The sequence below is a fragment of the Stegodyphus dumicola genome, chromosome 5 (assembly GCF_044657685.1).
Source record: "Stegodyphus dumicola isolate Sdum_Otavi_A_Nest chromosome 5, ASM4465768v1".
NCBI classification, from domain to species: Eukaryota; Metazoa; Arthropoda; class Arachnida; order Araneae; family Eresidae; genus Stegodyphus; species Stegodyphus dumicola.
This window is the reverse complement of record NC_140772.1, coordinates 27,928,081-27,945,617: the sequence shown is the minus strand read 5'-3', so window position 1 is coordinate 27,945,617 and position 17,537 is coordinate 27,928,081. Positions and strand designations below refer to the sequence as shown.

The 17,537-nt window shown below is 30.1% G+C and overlaps 1 protein-coding gene across 3 annotated transcripts in view; it reads left to right on the top strand.

The window, feature by feature from the left end:
* Art3 (arginine methyltransferase 3) overlaps positions 1 to 16,984 on the top strand; it is a 61,696-nt gene extending 44,712 nt beyond the window's left edge. For all 3 annotated transcript variants that reach the window (XM_035351383.2, XM_035351377.2, XM_085816513.1), the window contains exons 8-11: positions 2,399 to 2,538; positions 14,586 to 14,723; positions 14,811 to 14,898; positions 16,845 to 16,984. In XM_035351383.2, coding sequence (XP_035207274.1) covers positions 2,399 to 2,538; positions 14,586 to 14,723; positions 14,811 to 14,898; positions 16,845 to 16,954 — 476 coding nt within the window. In that variant the 3' untranslated portion in view covers positions 16,955 to 16,984. The remainder of the gene's footprint in view (positions 1 to 2,398; positions 2,539 to 14,585; positions 14,724 to 14,810; positions 14,899 to 16,844) is intronic.
* Positions 16,985 to 17,537: the final 553 nt, after the last annotated feature.

The following is a 17,537-nucleotide window of genomic DNA, read 5'->3' as shown; positions in this document are numbered from 1 at the left end:
ACAGTCAAAAGTCGTTAATTCGGACACCCATAATCCGGACCTCAAAGCTAAAAAACTTTCTGCGCATGCGCCACGTTGACACATGCGCATAGGCGTTTACGCGTGCGCATAAGACCTTTACGACTGCGCATATGTGTGTGCGCAAGCGCAGATTACGTTTTCGCGTGCGCGTTTTATGTATAACGCTAAAATATGTATATGCTAAAATATGTATATTTTATGTATATGCTAAAATTATCTATTTCAGTTAATGTTGATGATTGCATTGTTCCTTAATCTTCGAATTATTTCCGGCTTATTATTTTTTGCAGACTGTAAGAGCAATTTTATAAAAGTAAATTTGAACTTTCGATTATGTCAAATAGAATTTCCGATACTGGAGCTCCCAAAGGATCTACAAAACGAAAGTATGTTCCTATGTCCATCAAACAAAAAGTGGAATTGCTACAAAAAATGGATAAAGACATGAAGAAGGTGACAGAGAGGTTAGGGAAAACTAAAAAATTTCGATTGACAAGTTAGTCGGTATTCTCGGCACAGCAATTACGGGACTTGAACAGCGGAACTTTGTAACTGAACAAGAAATTATGTCTGTTTATAGAATTAAAGAGAAAGTATTATCTCATAAAACGAAGCAACTTAAATAACTTACATTGAAAGAAATGTTTAATAAAGTAAACAAATAAATATTAAGCTTTATTCTTTTAAATTTTGATACCCTTTAGATCATAATTGTTCTTTATTTCATAAATTACGGTTTCATATTTTTAATTTTAGAATTTCTGCATGCCATCTTACGAGATTTAAACTGATGATCTATAATCCGGAAAAATTGATAATCCAGAATCGCCGAAGTCCCGACGAGTTTGGATTAACGACTTTTGACTGTACAAAAGTGAAGTTCAGATATAAGCTGATGAAATTTTATTTATTTAGCTCCTATTTGCTGATAGGTCCTTAATTTTTTTCATTAATGGTCCTTAAAAGTCCTTAATTTCCATGTGCATGTGCAAAAATGTGTACGAACCCTGTTTACCTTTGTTTCTGATAGGCTAACTTTTCCTTTTTAAACCTATTGAAGTTTTGCCAGAAGTTAATTTCTGTAAAGCTTGAAATGAGGAAGAATTTTTTTTATGGAGGAAGAGGATTTTTATGATGTTATTCATGCTGGTGGACTTTTACTTGATATTAAATATCAATTTGAGAGCAGTCTAAATAGAAAATTTTTGAAGTGATGAAAAAAAATTAACATTTAATTTTTGAAGGGAAAAAATTGTCTTAAAATTTAGTGTGATTTCACTTTAAGAGGATTTCTTTTTTCTTATATTCTCAATGGAAAAATAATATATATATATCTTCATTTCATTTATGTATGTTATTTTACATGTCTTATAATCCACTAATTACTTTTACTGATCAGGGTTGTTTTAACATTATCCAATCTTACATAAAAAATATAGTGAAACCTTACTCACAGATTTGATTTGTTGAGGTTTGGAGCAGTTCTTCCATACCTCCAGTAGGAACAGAACATCGTGTGGATTGATGAATCACATTACATTGTGGCATTTCATTCAATATGTATCAACCTTACAAATACCAGATGAGCGTGCACTTTTCCCACTTTGAATGTAATGGATGGAAGAATCAATTCCATTAATAAAATTATTGTGCAGTAAGGTCTAAAACTTTCAGGAAATTCAGCTTGGAAGGTGAATGAAATTGAAGTGATATTTTCATATTTATTTGTGCTAAATTTTATGCTGAACCACCTTTTTATTATTTTGAACTGCGCAAAATTATTTTTCCTTGGGTATTTATGGTTGCTTTGTTGGATATCATTATACCATAGATGTTCTTCAGTGGATTTCCTGTGTTAATGTTTCATGTGTTGTTGACAAGAATTTTTGGAATTGTCGAATAATGTTAATATTGAAGTATGCACATTTATTTGCATAAAATTACCTTTTTCTTTTTTCTTTCTTTTATGTTTGGCATGAACAAAACTAACTGTCAAGAATTAGACCAAACCTTCCTTAAACTACTGCAAATCAGTTTAGCACTTTGCAGGATGAATAGAAGAATATATCTGTAGTTACTTAAAATATAACTGTCTTTTCAAAAGAGTAGAACATCTGATAACTGCAGTTGGCAACCCAACCTACATCATATGAACACCATATTAGCACCAGTTAAACAATTTCCTGTACGTGTCTAATCACTATTAGTAATGCAGCATTTTATTTAATTTTGATTGTGTACATAATCAAACAAATGTTGGGGGATGAAAGATAAACTGTCTTCAATACCAACACTATTATTGTTATGTGTTATAATATGGATATTTTATCAAATAGTTAATTTATCAAGCGTAGTTTTTAAATTTATGTAATTTCAGAAAAGTACAATGAGTATGTAAACTTTTGGGATAATGTCTATGGGTTCAAAATGACTGCTATGAAAAAGGATGTTATAAAAGAAGCTAATGTTGAAGCTGTGAAAGCTGAAGTTGCATGTAGTGAACCAGTTGTAGTGAAGGTAAACTTGGTTTATTTTCTCATTTGATACCGTATAGTTTAATTTACCATGTAAAATTTACCTTGTAATTTATTTAATTTACCTCATGTTATTTAGCCTAACTTTACTGAATTGTTACTCATATAAATGATATTTAATTTTGCCTGTTAAATGAGGAGAATATGACATCATTAAATAATTAGATATGACAGTGCTTAACAATATGACTGTTTCGAATAATTATTTTTGTGCAAACTGGCAACTGCATAAAGTTATAAAACTATGCTAATACGGGATCATTCTTTGCATGGCTTTTGTGTTTTATATACACATGCATCTCTTCCAGTGTGACAAAAGTGCTTTTTCATTCATAATTTTTTATGTTGTGTTCCAAAAACAATTCTATATATCAGCTGATAGTAGCTAATTGGTGCAATAGTTTAGTTTCAGAAGCTTTAATGAGGTTTTGTTAGCTACTTTACATTGATTATAACTCCTAATTTTAACTTATCATATTTAATTGCACTTAATTAAACTATTTACTTTTGTGTTTTTTTAATTAATTATAATTTAATTTAGAGAAAAAGTGTACTTAGAATGACGGAAATTTTTTTATGCAGTTTTTTTTTGGGGGGGAGGTGGCGGCATGTTCTCTTTTGGGAACAACTGTGTTTCACTAGTGAATATACCTAAAATGCACACTCTAATCTCTGCAATGTCATTAAATGATAGCCATATAAAATGCACTGCAATTAATTATATATGTTATATTGCAACATTTTTAATTTTTTTTTTTTTTTTTTTTTAAACAAGTTGAATAGCCTTTCAGCAGTGAATAATTTTAATCTGTAGAAGGCAGTTATGGTTAATAGATCTGCTTGTTTTTGCATCAAGAATTGTAAAAGTAGTGCCTCTACAAACTTTTATTTGCAATAATAAATAACAATATATTATTTGTTTTGTGGAGCCATGGTACTTTAAAAATCCTTTTTTCTCAAGTCATAGCTTGTATTAATACTTAAAAATTTAAAATAATCTTTATATATGTATTTTCATGGTTAAGAATCTATTTGCGAGTAAATGGTTAATTTGATATCTATTTTCTTTCTGTAATTTAATAGTTTATTATCTCTTCAGATCCTTAAAATAAATGCATTTTAATGATATGCATATGTAAACATATCAGCATTATCTGTTTATTATATCCATTAGTGTGTTTCATTTCATAAGGCCAAAAATAAAATGTAAAAATTTTGCAGACTTTGCTTACTTCCCCATTCTCAGTAGTGCAAAAGAGATACAGTCAAATGTTGTTAATTCGGACACCCATAATCCGGACCTCAAAGCTACAAACTTTCTGCGCATGCGTCGAACGACGGCTGCGAATATGCATGTGCGCAAGCCCAAAATACGTTTACGCATGCGCGTTTAATGTATAATGGTTGGTATAAGCTAAGCTAAAATTATCTAATTCAGTTAATGTTGCAGATTGCGTTGTTCCTTAATCTTCGAATTGGATCCGGCTTATTATTTTTTGCAGGCTGTTAGAACAATTTTATGAAAAGTAAGCTTGAACTTTCGATTATGTCAAATAGAATTTCCGATATATATTTACTAATATGTAAAGGATCTACAAAGCGAAAGTATGTTTCGAAGTCCATTAAACAAAAAGTGGAATTGCTGCAAAAAATGAATAAAGGCATATCCTTTGTTTATCTAACCATTCTGAAATCTGTTTATCAATTTCATGCTGCTCTGCGGCGGGGGGACGCCGCGGATCAGTCAGTGATTTGTCAGCACTATCCTTATCTTCAGGGCAGATGTTTTTATTTTATTTGGCTTATAATTCCTTACTAAATATAGTATTTCATCTCGATGTACTCCGTCTTTGATATGATTTAAATCAAATTCCTCGTCATTATAATTTGCTTCCGATAGCGAAGAAAGTAAAGTAAACAAATAAATATTAAGCGCTTTTTTTTTTTTTTTTTTTTTAAATTTTGATACCTATTAGATCATAATTGTTCTTTATTTCATAAATTACGATTTCATATTTTTAATTTTATAATTTCTGCATGCCATCTTACCAGATTTAAACTGATGATCTATAATCCGGAATCACTGAAGTCCCGACGAATCCGGATTAACGACTTTTGACTGTATATGGCAGATTTTAAGAAAATTGGATAATAATTAGAGGCCAGTAAAAGTAGGCAATATGACTTTTCAGTGTTAAGTACTTTTGTTAGGAAAACTAGAAATCATAAATTTAAGAAATTATTAAAACTAGACACTAAGATTAATAGGTAGTATGATAGACTAAACATGTGTTATATTAATCAATTTTGAACAATGCTATCCTTTCTTTTGTTCTCTTGGTGAAAACTTTCTGTGATACTCAGCTACCATCAACAAAAATTGTTTTTGTTGTTCATCCCTGACCAATTCATTAATTTTTTTTCAGAGTCATTCCTCTTTCCACATTATCACTGACCATTTAAGAGCATTCGCATGGCTTCTTAGAGAATCATTGCATTATTCTGTCACGTCGTGGATCCCAAATAACTCAAAGAATGTCTTTGTTTTATTAGTAATGAAATGAGTAGGTTCTTTCCCTTCAGAAGTTAAGTCCCCCCCTAATCGTTTCATTCCCCCCTCTTTCTTTTTCTTTTTCTTTTCTTTTTTTTTTTTTTTTTTTTTTTGTCTGTTTCTAAAATTTTCTCATATTTTCCTTATTATCCTGTGTAATATGTTCGTTCCAAAAAGCCCATCTTGCCAAATCTGCATCTGGGTAAGTGTGCTCAGAAGCTGTAGCATATCCAAATCATTCTTCAGAGCTCCTCAACCTGCAGTTGCTTCATATCAAAAGTGAACATATACGAGACTGAGAAAATGTACTGCCTGTTTCATTCAGTTCCCTTGGGGAATATTCAACTGCTTAGTGAAGATGACAATTTTAGTACATATATTCCCTTTGCCATACACCTTGCTTGATACAGAGCCCCTGGGATCCTGAAAGTGAAGTATCTAGGTACAGGAATGAGAGTTTTAATAACTCTTTGTAATCTTCACTTGGGGATGACTTCCATCTTTTAGGATATTTTGGATATAGTTTACCATTTTCAGTCATTGTTCTTCTAAAAAGCCTTGAATGGGACTTTCTTCATCCATCATTGTCCTACAGAGGCTATTCACACATTTTTTAGACGATGTATATTGTATTTACAAAACTAAATTACATAAGATTATTGAGTTTTAAATGTTCTATTTGACATCCCTTATTCTGAACTATCTTTCGACACTGCTATTTCCAGGATAACAATGCCTTTTGAAGTGGCAGAAGAGATATTCTATCCCATTCCTCTCGAACAGCTTTCCAGAGTCCTGTTAGGGTTTTGGGACAACGTTTGGATAATGCAGTTTTTAAAAGTCCGAAAGCACAAAAATCCATAGGTGACACATTGAGAGATTTAGTAGGGATATCAGTGAAGGGTACAGCCTTGATATCAGTTTTTTGTACCATCTCTTTTAGGAAATTTATGGTGGATTTTGATGTGTGACTGCTTTGTCCTGATGGAGTCTCACAGATTGATGGCACTGTGGGTAAAGCGATGGTATTTTATTCAGAAAAATTGGTGATAAAATATGTTCCTGATAGTAGTTGGAGTTAATCTTGACATTTTTTTGCACTCTCTTTATTTTTAACTTGCCATTATAAGACAAACCAGCAACAATCATGAATCCCTTAGAAAAACTTTCTTTCTATTCTTTGAACCATATACTTAAATTTTTTTTCTCCCCTCTTATGATAACAAATAGCTTTTTTTTTTTTTTTTTTGTTACAATCATTTAAATACACCCATGCTTCATCTATTGTGACAATCGTTTTCCATTTTTCTTTGGATAAATGTTTCTCAGATAGAATTCTGCAGCGTGTCCTGCATTGAGCAATATGCTTTGGAAGAAGACGATGCACATTGCGTTTTTTCGCTTTCTTAAGATTTAAATCAACATTTATCATTTTGTTTACAGTGGACACCAAGCATTTTAATGATTTTTCGACTGTCCTTTGACTAGGGGGATTTTCTTTTAACATTAAACAACGTACCTTTGCAATAGTCGAAGATGTCTGTTTTTTCCCTGGATACTTGTTTGGAATTTTCGTCCCACTTGAGGCTCCAAATGGACATTTTTGTCCTTTCTTGTTGATGATATTACCTATCGACACTTTAGATATCACAAAACCATGACTCTCACTTTGTTTTTGGATAACGGAGTATGCATATTTCTCTTCGGAAAGAGCGTAAATGTAGCCTTCAAGCCACTGCTTTGTTAAATTTGCCATTTTGAATAAAAAGAAAACTTTCAAGCCACAGAAGATAATTTTGACTTTTAAAAATATAGTACAATTGCAATTCCTTTTTTTGCAGCAAACAATTTTTTCTTACCGCTTACCAAAATCATCTAAAAAATGTGCGAACAGCCGCTGTATATGATTTCTTATCAAGTGAAGCCCACAGACTTTAGAATTCTGAAAATTCTGGATATCAGTACTTGATGGTATGCTGCAACACTCCTCAAACACTCTTTTCAGTATTAGTTGATGGGTGTGATGACAGCAGGCATTTGTCCAAACCAGTGTTTGTCCAAATTCCTTTTTCAATTCTGTTATGTATTCCTTGAATCAGTCCTATATTAGATGCTGTAGTATCAAAAGATACACCAGTGATATTGTCACGTAGCCCAAATTGGTCCACTTTCCAAAGAAATACTTCAGCCGTCTGTTAACGAGTGCCTTTCAGTATAACAGGTATGCCAAACAAATGCTCAAAATCTTTGCATGTCTCTAGAACTGCAGTTCTATCTTCCAAAGTTTTGACACTGCCATGGGCAATTGAAGGCAACAGTTTACTAGCCCAGTGCAAAAGTAAATGAGGAGGACTTTTTACGCTTCTATTTTCCTTCCCATTTTACTTCTATTGATCACCTGAGCTCGGTAAATTGTAGCTGGAGATACAAAATTATTTAAACATTGTGGCCAAGTCTCTTTGCAGTTGCTATAAATGAAGAACTTTCTTGTAGAACAGAGAGTTGTTCTGGATCCTAAGTAGACGGAAGTGTCTGATCAAGAAGGTTTAATCTAGGACTTGAACGTAATTTTTTCTTTGCCATAGGCAAAAACTCAACCTCTTAATCAATAGGTGCTGATGATGATGGGGATGAGTCTTCCAGTATAACTGTCATATTGATTTCAGCAATAGCTTTGTAATGTTAATTCTTATACAAATCATTCATGTTTTCTTTTGTCTCTTGATTTCAAGGCAAAAACCTTGTCTACTCCAATCATTGATAAATGCATATGATCTTCTGTTTGTGACCTAAGAAATTCTTTTATCTTCTTGCGATATGCAACTCATGTATGTCCATCATGTTTTCTGGGAAACGTCAAATAACTTGACGGGATCACCTTTCCAAAGCTACCGTTTCACATTTGCTTTATCTGAGTTTCTTTATTTCTTCTCTTAACCAAATTTTGGTATTATTTGTATAGCTTTAGCATACCAGCACAGATATTCTCCTCCATATTAACTGGAATATTTGCTTTCCTCCACGTTTCCTATATTCAAGTCCTGGTAGATTTAGCAGAACCCAAAAGTGTTTCTTTCATTTCTTTGTGATGGTAAATTAAAACTAAAAGTACTTGTTCCTTTGGAGGGAGCCATGCTACTAAAAACTTACTACTAGGCACGTTTTATAGCAGCCAAATTCCTCCTTTGATTCTCATTTTACAGTTACCTACAAAAAATGAATGAATACATGAGAAGCCCATTAGTACAGAGCACTTCAATATTAGAAATTTCACTACTTTGAGAAAAAGGTGATCAATGTGTGCAACCCCTAAGTATTATTCAGTCTTCTTAAAATTTGGCATGTACATCACTGAGACTCTGGACATAAGCAAAGTCATGTGAAAGTCACATCTTTGAAAAAATAAAACACCCTAATATCCATTATATTTATGCATAGAAAATTATTTAATGAATTTTATGTTAATATTATCATTGTACAACAGGATTTCCACTCGCCTGGAAAAATTTCGAAAGCTATCCGAAATTATAAAGTTTATGTAAAAAAAAAAAAAAAAAAGAAAAGAAAAGAAAAGAGAAAAGAATATTGGAACTTTTCTTTAATGTCAAGAAGTAAAAAATTAAGCATCAGTCCTATATAGTAATAAATAAAAAGCTCATGTTTTAAATAGTCTTCAATAAAGAAAATTTGCCACTCTTTACGATTATGATAAATAATCATTTAAACGAAGCACTTTTTTCAATCCAGTGTAATTGTAAGCTTTTGCAATACCAAGAGAGTTTTTATTATGAATGATATACTCATATAAATTTCTTTTGTAAAATCAGCAGGTGATTACCCCCTCCAAATTTGAACTTCTTTCAAAACTGTATTGCTTGTTCAGTAGTGTAGATGCATGCTATTTGCTTTCATTTCCTTCATAGTAATTAATAAGAACAATTTTTATACTGTTCTTAATTATGGCATTGCATTTCACTGTAAATTACTCAGTTATACTAACGGTGATAAGCTATGAAAATTTTAACAAAAGAACTTTGCTGTTCAATTTTTTCCCCCACTTATAAAACGAAAATATCAACTTTAATTGAATGTTTTATTTATAATATATTTGCTTATTTTACTTATTAGCACATTTTCATTTTTATTTATAATATATTTGCTTATTTTATTTATTAGCACATTTTCATTTTTATTTATAATATATTTGCTTATTTTATTTATTAGCACATTTTCATTTTTATTTATAATATATTTGTTTATTTTATTTATTAGCACATTTTCATTTTTATTTATAATATATTTGCTTATTTTATTTATTTATTGCTGTTATTTTATTTATAATATTTATATTTTATTTTCATTTTTATTTATATAAATATTTTTAAAAACCTTTAAAATTCAATAAATATAACAAAAATTACAAACTAACACAGAAATATTAAATTTAATTCTGCAGTGCAGTTTGATCCAGAAGCTGCTTCACACTACTTTCTTTTTATTTAACCTGAGCTGATCTTTTAGGCTGTTTTAATGCCAGGCTGTGATTTTTCAAAAAAGATTTTTCATATGGTTAGAATCAAGGTCTTACAGAGATTTTCCATTTAAAGAGATTTGAGGATCATTAATTAAATCTCCTTTACGAAAATGGTCTATTAAATGGATCCATTAATGACATTCAAGATTAATGAAGATCCGATTCCATTTATGGATCATTAAATCTGAAAGGAATTATATAGTCAGTAAAAATCTTCTTGCAGAAATATTGTGCTATAGCTGAGTGAGTTGAAACAGGGATAAATAGAAGGGCTAGCTCATTTCTTTGTTCGACTCCTCGCCGACGCGAGCCTAATGGGGGGACGTAACAGGCAATAATCTGACGTCACTGTGATGCCACCTGTCCTGATTTCCCGCGTTTAAAACAGTAGTTTCATTGAGCTGTTAGACAATTTTCTAGGGGTTACATATCCCAAATTAATTTTAATAATATATATATATCTGTTTTCTAATAATGTATATATTTAAAATAATTTATATATATGTAATTTTAGTCAGTTTTTATTTTAAATTCTATATTGTAAAGTATCGTTTACGTAATATGGCTTTTTGCGCTGCAGTAACGTGCCGTAGCACTTACAGAAGTACGAAAGGATGAGATATTTTATTTCATGGGACCAAAGGATCCAAATGAGAGTTTGCTTTTGACGAAAGAATGGATACACAAATGTCAATGAGAAGATTCTATTAATGTGAAGAGCGGAAAAATCTGCAACGAACATTTTCTATGCAGTGTTTATGAAGATGATATGAAAAATCACTTGTTTGGATAGCCACAAAAAGAAACTGTTGAAATGAAATGCTGTGCCGAAAGTAAATTATGATGACAATAATAAATCGAAATTGATGATGACAATAATGAATCAAATTTTAATGATTTTGAAATAAAACTCACAAATGAAAATGTAGATCATCCTGAATGTTAAAGGATAAACAAGAATGTATTGATAATTTGAAGAACAAGATAATATCCTTAGAAAATTGTATTAAATTATATTAAAGTATTGAAAAATAGAGAAAAGAAAAATTTTAGAATGTTTGTTCAGCGACAAAGAAGGTGGATGACATCTAGACAGAAATTGGTATCAGAAATTAAAATCTCAAATAGAGAAATTTGGGGGGGGGAAGCACAAATCGGAGAATTTGGAAAAACGTTTAAAACCTATTTTTATAAAGACGCAGATTAATGCATTACTGAAAAAGAAGAAAAAAATCAGGTGGACTAGTGAAAATATTTCACGTTGCTTTGTCATAAGAGCACTGTCATCTTAAAGCTATGATTTTTGGAAAGAAAAAAAATTCAGAAAAAAATTGGAATATCTTTACCTAGTATTATCAAATTTAAGAAATGGTGTTTATTTTATTTTTTAGTGTTTTCTAAATTTTAGTGTAGTCCAAGAATTCAAAGTAATGTTCTTACTCTAAAGAAGGAAAGAGGTGAATATTTGTATTCTGTAGAAAAAATATGCGTTCTCAGTTTCGACGACATGCTTATAGATTGAAAACTGCTATGACTCTAAACTGGACTAAGTTGGTTCTTTTCAAAATGTGCAGTTTGTTTCAATCAGAGGTCTCATTTCGCGCTCTGCCTCAAATTACTGAGAAACCGCATTTTAGATAGAGGATTTGTTTTAGAAGATGTAACTGTTTTAAATTTTGATATTATTAAAGAGGTTTTAAATAAAGATTGAGAAGAAATCAAATTGCGTCACAAACTAAAACCAAATTATTTAATGGTCAAGGGAAACGAGAGACAAAAAGTCGCTCCAGAGAAAACATTATTTTCAAAAAGTACAGCAAAAGGTATACTCTACCCCCACAGGAAATCAGAAAGCATCTGACTTCTATGAGTTAATCGATAATATCTTCGGTATTATGAATAGTACCAAAATAGTACCAACAAAAATAACAAGTATTTAACAAACTAATTTTGTTAAGTACTTGTTAAAGTTATTCTTATTGTATCCTTTGTAACTAATTGTTAATTAGATTTTGTGCTAGATTAGCATTCCAGATAAAATATAATAGTATAAAACATCAAAGTAATTGGCATAAAAAGACCTGCTTCCTTTACTCACACTTTTGAAAATTAAATAACTGTTTTAAGTACTCTGAATAAAGCTATTTTGTCAAAATTAAGGTAACAATCTTATATACATTTATTTAATTGTAATATAGATATAAGTATAAATTCCAAAATTATTTAAAAAATATCTATTATATTGAATCGGAAGAGAATTATAACAATGTAAAATTTACAATTAGGCAAGAAATCAAACGTAGGTTAGCAGAAATGTTGCTATATATGTCATATATGTTTAAAACTATGCCAATGTAAAATTGTTTTTTGAGTAAATTTAAATAGCTGATATTATAGTTATCTTAGAAGCAGTATAAAAATTCTCTCAGTTAGCATGCAGATAAAGAAATGATTAGAAATAAAAGTGAATTAAATAAAAAAAACCTGCAAATAAAAATAAAAAAAACCCACGGAACTTTATGTTAAAAGAGTAGCACATTTTATCTATTATTTTAAAATTGAGTAAGCATTATAAAATTTTTTAATGGTTCAGTCTAAAATGCATAAAGCAGTAACATTGCCTCTTCCAAATTATAACTGTCTTTCACACACAGCTCATTTTAAACGCTGGTTCAAAAACGCTAATTTCCAAGCTGTGAATTATATTGCCGTGCTCAGTGTCATCATGGCTACGTCATCACTTCTCACTTTCTGCTTCAGGGAGAAAAGCTCTATGAGCTAGCCCTTCTCTTCTAAGTCCTGGAGTTGAAAGCTCATTCAGCTCTAGCTTTTAATAAGGATAGTCTTCATATGGACTTTAGCTTTTTTTACATTGTTAGAAAGTTTGTTATGCAATTGTACTGTTAAAGCCAACAAAATTCTGAAAATATTTTATCTCTATTTTATGCTTTAATATAGACTTTGTCAAAGTATGATTATGACACACATGGTATGTTTTTTGTGGAGTAAATAAACAAGCAAACAGAAAGAATAAGAAGCTCACAAATTAGAGACAAACTTAATAAAGGCTCATGTGAATTTATCATGACAAGTTAGTTAAGTATAGGTAACTAGTGGGGATCATCAGTGGACATTCTGGTGATCAGTTCTAATTGCCAATACTCATATAGTGTTTGTCATGTTTGATCAGCAAAGTTATTCTACTTAGTATTGGAAAATTATGGAAATTAAAAGTTGAATATGAGTGGGAACCTGTGAAGCAACATATTTTTTACCTGTTTCACTTTGCCGAAGAAATCTAATCAAAATTTGATTTATTGAAATGCGTTTTAACATAGTGTTTTAATTTTACTGCATTCTGCATCACAGTGTAATATAGCTAATGATTTATTATGTTTAAAAGCTCTATTGAATATAAATTTTTCTTTTCCTACTCTCTTCCCTGAAATATAATCTTGATTTATTTGAATTGTCAGTACTTATGTAATTAACCAGGTGTAAAATGAGTTTTCATGCTCATTAACCAGGTATATAAAGTGGCTAATGCCTTTTTTCTAAAAAATTCCTCAAAATTGTTTAAAATCCATATCCTTTGATCTGATCACTTAAAATACTGACATAATTGATAACTCTTCCTGCGAAGGTTTTTTTAAGAAAAGAGATTTCTTGTTAAACTTTCACTCTTCCAGTGCAAACATCTGGAACTTCAATTAAAACATCCTTGATGAAATCACCTTTGGTAGAAGATTTTGGGTGTTTAGCTCTCAATAGGCTGTAACTTGCATGTACTGCAGTTTCACTTTCTAAACATGAAGAGTTTTCTCAGTCCTAACATGATCTTTTCAACTTTTCCTCTCTCATTAATCTTTCCAGTTATCTTATTTTGATTTATATTGTTACATTTAATGCTATTTAACTTTAACACATTGGTAAACATTATTACATATCAAGCAAATTATTTTATCTTTGGCTTCTCAGCAAAAATACAATTTCCACTTTTCTTGGAAATTTTGATGTTCATCAACAATTTTTCATATAGTTTTTCTCCTGTCTGGTTTCGATAAACGCATTTAATACATAGGCCTAAAGTAAATAAGTTATCATTAATACAGTATAGTGACTCAAAGCTGAATTTCATCTCCCAACAAAAATAGCAACATGCAGCAATAAAAAGTGAAAGAGACCTCATGTGATTGTGTTGATTCACAACTTAACAGGAGATGGAGGCAGAAAAGAGAGTTATAATGCTCCAATAAGACTTAAAATGCATGCGTGATTTCAAAAAACAAAATCATTAAAAAATATAATAGATGCAAATAAAGGAATGGGATTAAATTTAATTTTAATGTTGGTAGTGATGACAATCAAAGCAACTTTGTCATTCCTAAGTCCTTAGTCAGCTTGTTAGAAGTTTTAAAAATTAATCTACAAAATTCTTATTGAAACTTTTATTACGTAGAGCTATATTGACTGAACCACAAATGCATTCATTGTGAACCGCGAACTTGAAATGTAGGATTTTCATGATCTGTGTTTGCTAAAAGGCACCAAAAACAATAAATGTCTTTCTTCAGTCAAAATATATATATAGTATTTTTGTATCAAAAATTTTATTTGCATATGTATACACATTTATATATATGTAGATAAATATACAGAAAAAAAGGGCCATTAAATTTGCCTCACTATACAAAGCCAAAACAAAGCTTTGGTTTTCAGAAAATACAGCATGGCAAATTTAGTGGCTGTTATTCAGAAATAAGCATGTATTACATGTTTCCCAGATTATTGTAATTCTGTTTTATTTGCAAGTGCAAAATCATATTCAGTGGTTTATAGCTTGTGCCTGGATAAGAGACAGGTATTGACATGTATGTAATTTTATAACACCTTTTAAATTTATTAAAATGAGTATTTTTTGTTAACTCTACCTTGTTACTTGCAGGAATTGGACATAATGCAATGTAAAGCTGATGATGCTGATTTCAGTTCTGTATTTGACCTGGTAATGAATCGTACCTGCAGTGTCACAGCTATTGTTGGGTATTTTGACAGTTATTTTGAAAGAGGACTTTCACATAAGGTTCAATTCTTTTCTTTATAAATTGTACATGAATTCGAAATTATACTATTTTTGTTAATTTTTTATTTGTTTTACATTTGTACATAGGTTGTTCTTTCCACTTCTCCAAAATCCACTTCTACACACTGGAAGCAGACTATGTTTCTGTTGCCAAATCCTGTGCAGGTCACTGAAGGTATGTTTCGCAAGTCAATTTTTATATAAATCCAATAAAGCTTGCTAATAACTCATACTAATAGGAAATGAAACTAATCAAAATGTATTATTTCATTTATCCTAATATATATTAATCAAGCATCTTCAGTATCCTACTTAGAATAGTGTAGCAATTCTAAAGTAGTCTTTCACTGCTATAAGTACATCCAAGTGAATGCCATCGTCTTTCAGTTCACCATTAACAACATCTTCATTTCCATGTTGTAGATAGATAATATTTTCAGTTCTGTCCACGTTACTTGATATAACAATTATTGTTATTATTTTAACATTTTAATGATCATTTATGGCTTATTCTTTGATTGGACTTAATGTTCATTATCAACTTGTTTGGTAGATTTAGGTTTAAATGAATTATTATTTGAACTTATCGTGATACATAGCACTTTTGATTGTAGTGGCAACTGAAGAAAGCAGCAGTTTACTGAAAGCAGTTCTGCTAAAAAAATCTGCCTCAATTAAGGTTGTTTTTCTGGTACTCAAATATAAAGTTGTATTTATAGGGCAATTTTAAATTCATCATATATGCACGTTTTTATTTTACTGAATTTCTTAAACAAAGTCCTTCCTTTTTGCTTATTTTTAGGAACTGTACTTGATCTAAATCTTGCAGTATAGATACGGTATAAGTTTTGAGTAAAACAAAATAAAAATAAATAAATGTTTTGGGATAAAACTAATTTGTGCAGTTATTGCAAATCATAGTTTTGAAAATAATAATGATCATTGTAATTTTTAGTTTTCATTCCTTAATTAATCATATGAAAGTAAAGAAAATGCATTAATTGTATTGTTATTTTGCGGGGGGGGGCAAGAAACTTTACATCCACTCTAAATTTCTTATTGATAGGACACCTTATCTTCATTACATTTAATATTATAAGTAGTTGCTGCAGTTTTGGTATTTTATATTACAGTGCTGTCTGAATTTCTACTTATCTGAGTAATAGTTTGCAATTATAGTCCAACAAAAAATGGAAGTGTTTTCCATTTTATACCTGCATTCTTTTTAACATTCTTCATATATTATTATAACTTCTGGCATTCACAGTATGTACCACAATTTGTAATTCTTCCTAATTATGAAGCCTTTTTAAAGTCTTTTGATTTTTTTTCTAGTAGATTACAGACATGATTTGTGATTGTTTAATCATCCTGCACTTTGTTTCAGAATAATATAAAGTCATCAAGAGACTCGTATTACATAACTTCTTCAGAAGTTCACTGTTTCTGTTATTTTCCCATTGTATATAAAAAATCTCTAATTTTGTTCCACAAATTCATAATTAGATTAATTAGCAGCCAAATGAAGTTGCTGCCGGTCAGCTTCTGTTTCTTTTGAAGTTTTGTTCTGATTTTTGATTGAAATAAATGTAAAATGGTAGGAATCAGGTCTTTTTCATTGACAAATATAAAATGAAATTGTATAACTTTATTAAGGCAGTTTTATTACACAATACAACTTAATGAATAAAATTAGACACATTCCATGTTTGATTACAAAAAGTGTTTAAAGCAGTTTTTCACTGCTATAAGCACATCCACGTGAAAGTAGAAAAATCATTAATTCATGTTTTTAGATTAAAAAAAAAAAAGCTGATGAAGTAACTGCTTTGCATAATATTTGCTGAGGTACAATTGTTTTTTACTTAAAATGTGCACTGTTCATGTTAGAGGAAAGAACGTTTGTTAAATTGTTATTAAAACTAATGTATGTACGTTAGAGCTCAAATCTTGTTTGTACTAACACCCTATGTCTACATGTTATACGTTAAGGAAATATCTGTTGTTTTAACTAATATATGTTAATTTTTAATTCATTATTTGTAAAAGCATGGCATTATTATATTGCTGTGATAACTGCTCTGAAATATAATTAACTGATTTTTTAAATTGATTTTAAAGGTGAAGTTGTAAACTGCAGGCTGTCTTGTAGGAAGAATCGAAGAGATCCTAGAAGTTTGATCGTTAAACTTAATTTTGGAAAGTATCATAATCAATATTATCTGTCATAACGTTAATAAAATGTTGTATATATCATTATATATGTGTGTATTGAATTCTTATTCTTTGAACAAAACTTTTGAGTTTTGTAATTGCAGTATACAAAAAAGTTGAAGGTGCTGTAAAATTTAAAAATTAATGAAATAGTATGTTCAGCATTCCCCCCTCCCCCTCCAGATTCATTTTAAAATCTTTATTTATATAATTCTTATAATTCAAGAACACATATTTTGTATTTTTTTTTCCAAGTGCTATTTTGTTATTTTGCTACTCATAAGTACTTTATGAAAACTTTAAACTAATAATGCAGTACATGTAATTCTTTCATAATTGCAAATTAATCATTTTAAAGAAATTAACTCGGATATTGATTAGTTGATGTGTGGCTTGTCAACTTTTATCCATTCATGGCATCTGTGCCTTTTACTATTTAAAATAGCTTGCCAAATTTCTTTTCTTTAATGATCTAACTATCATCCTAAAAATCTCTGGTTATGAAAGCAAAGGATAAAATTTGTAACTATATGAACAGAGCTATTAAAAGCTGTGTGAATGCAGTTTTTTATGATTGAATATCAAAATTCCATTCCATGA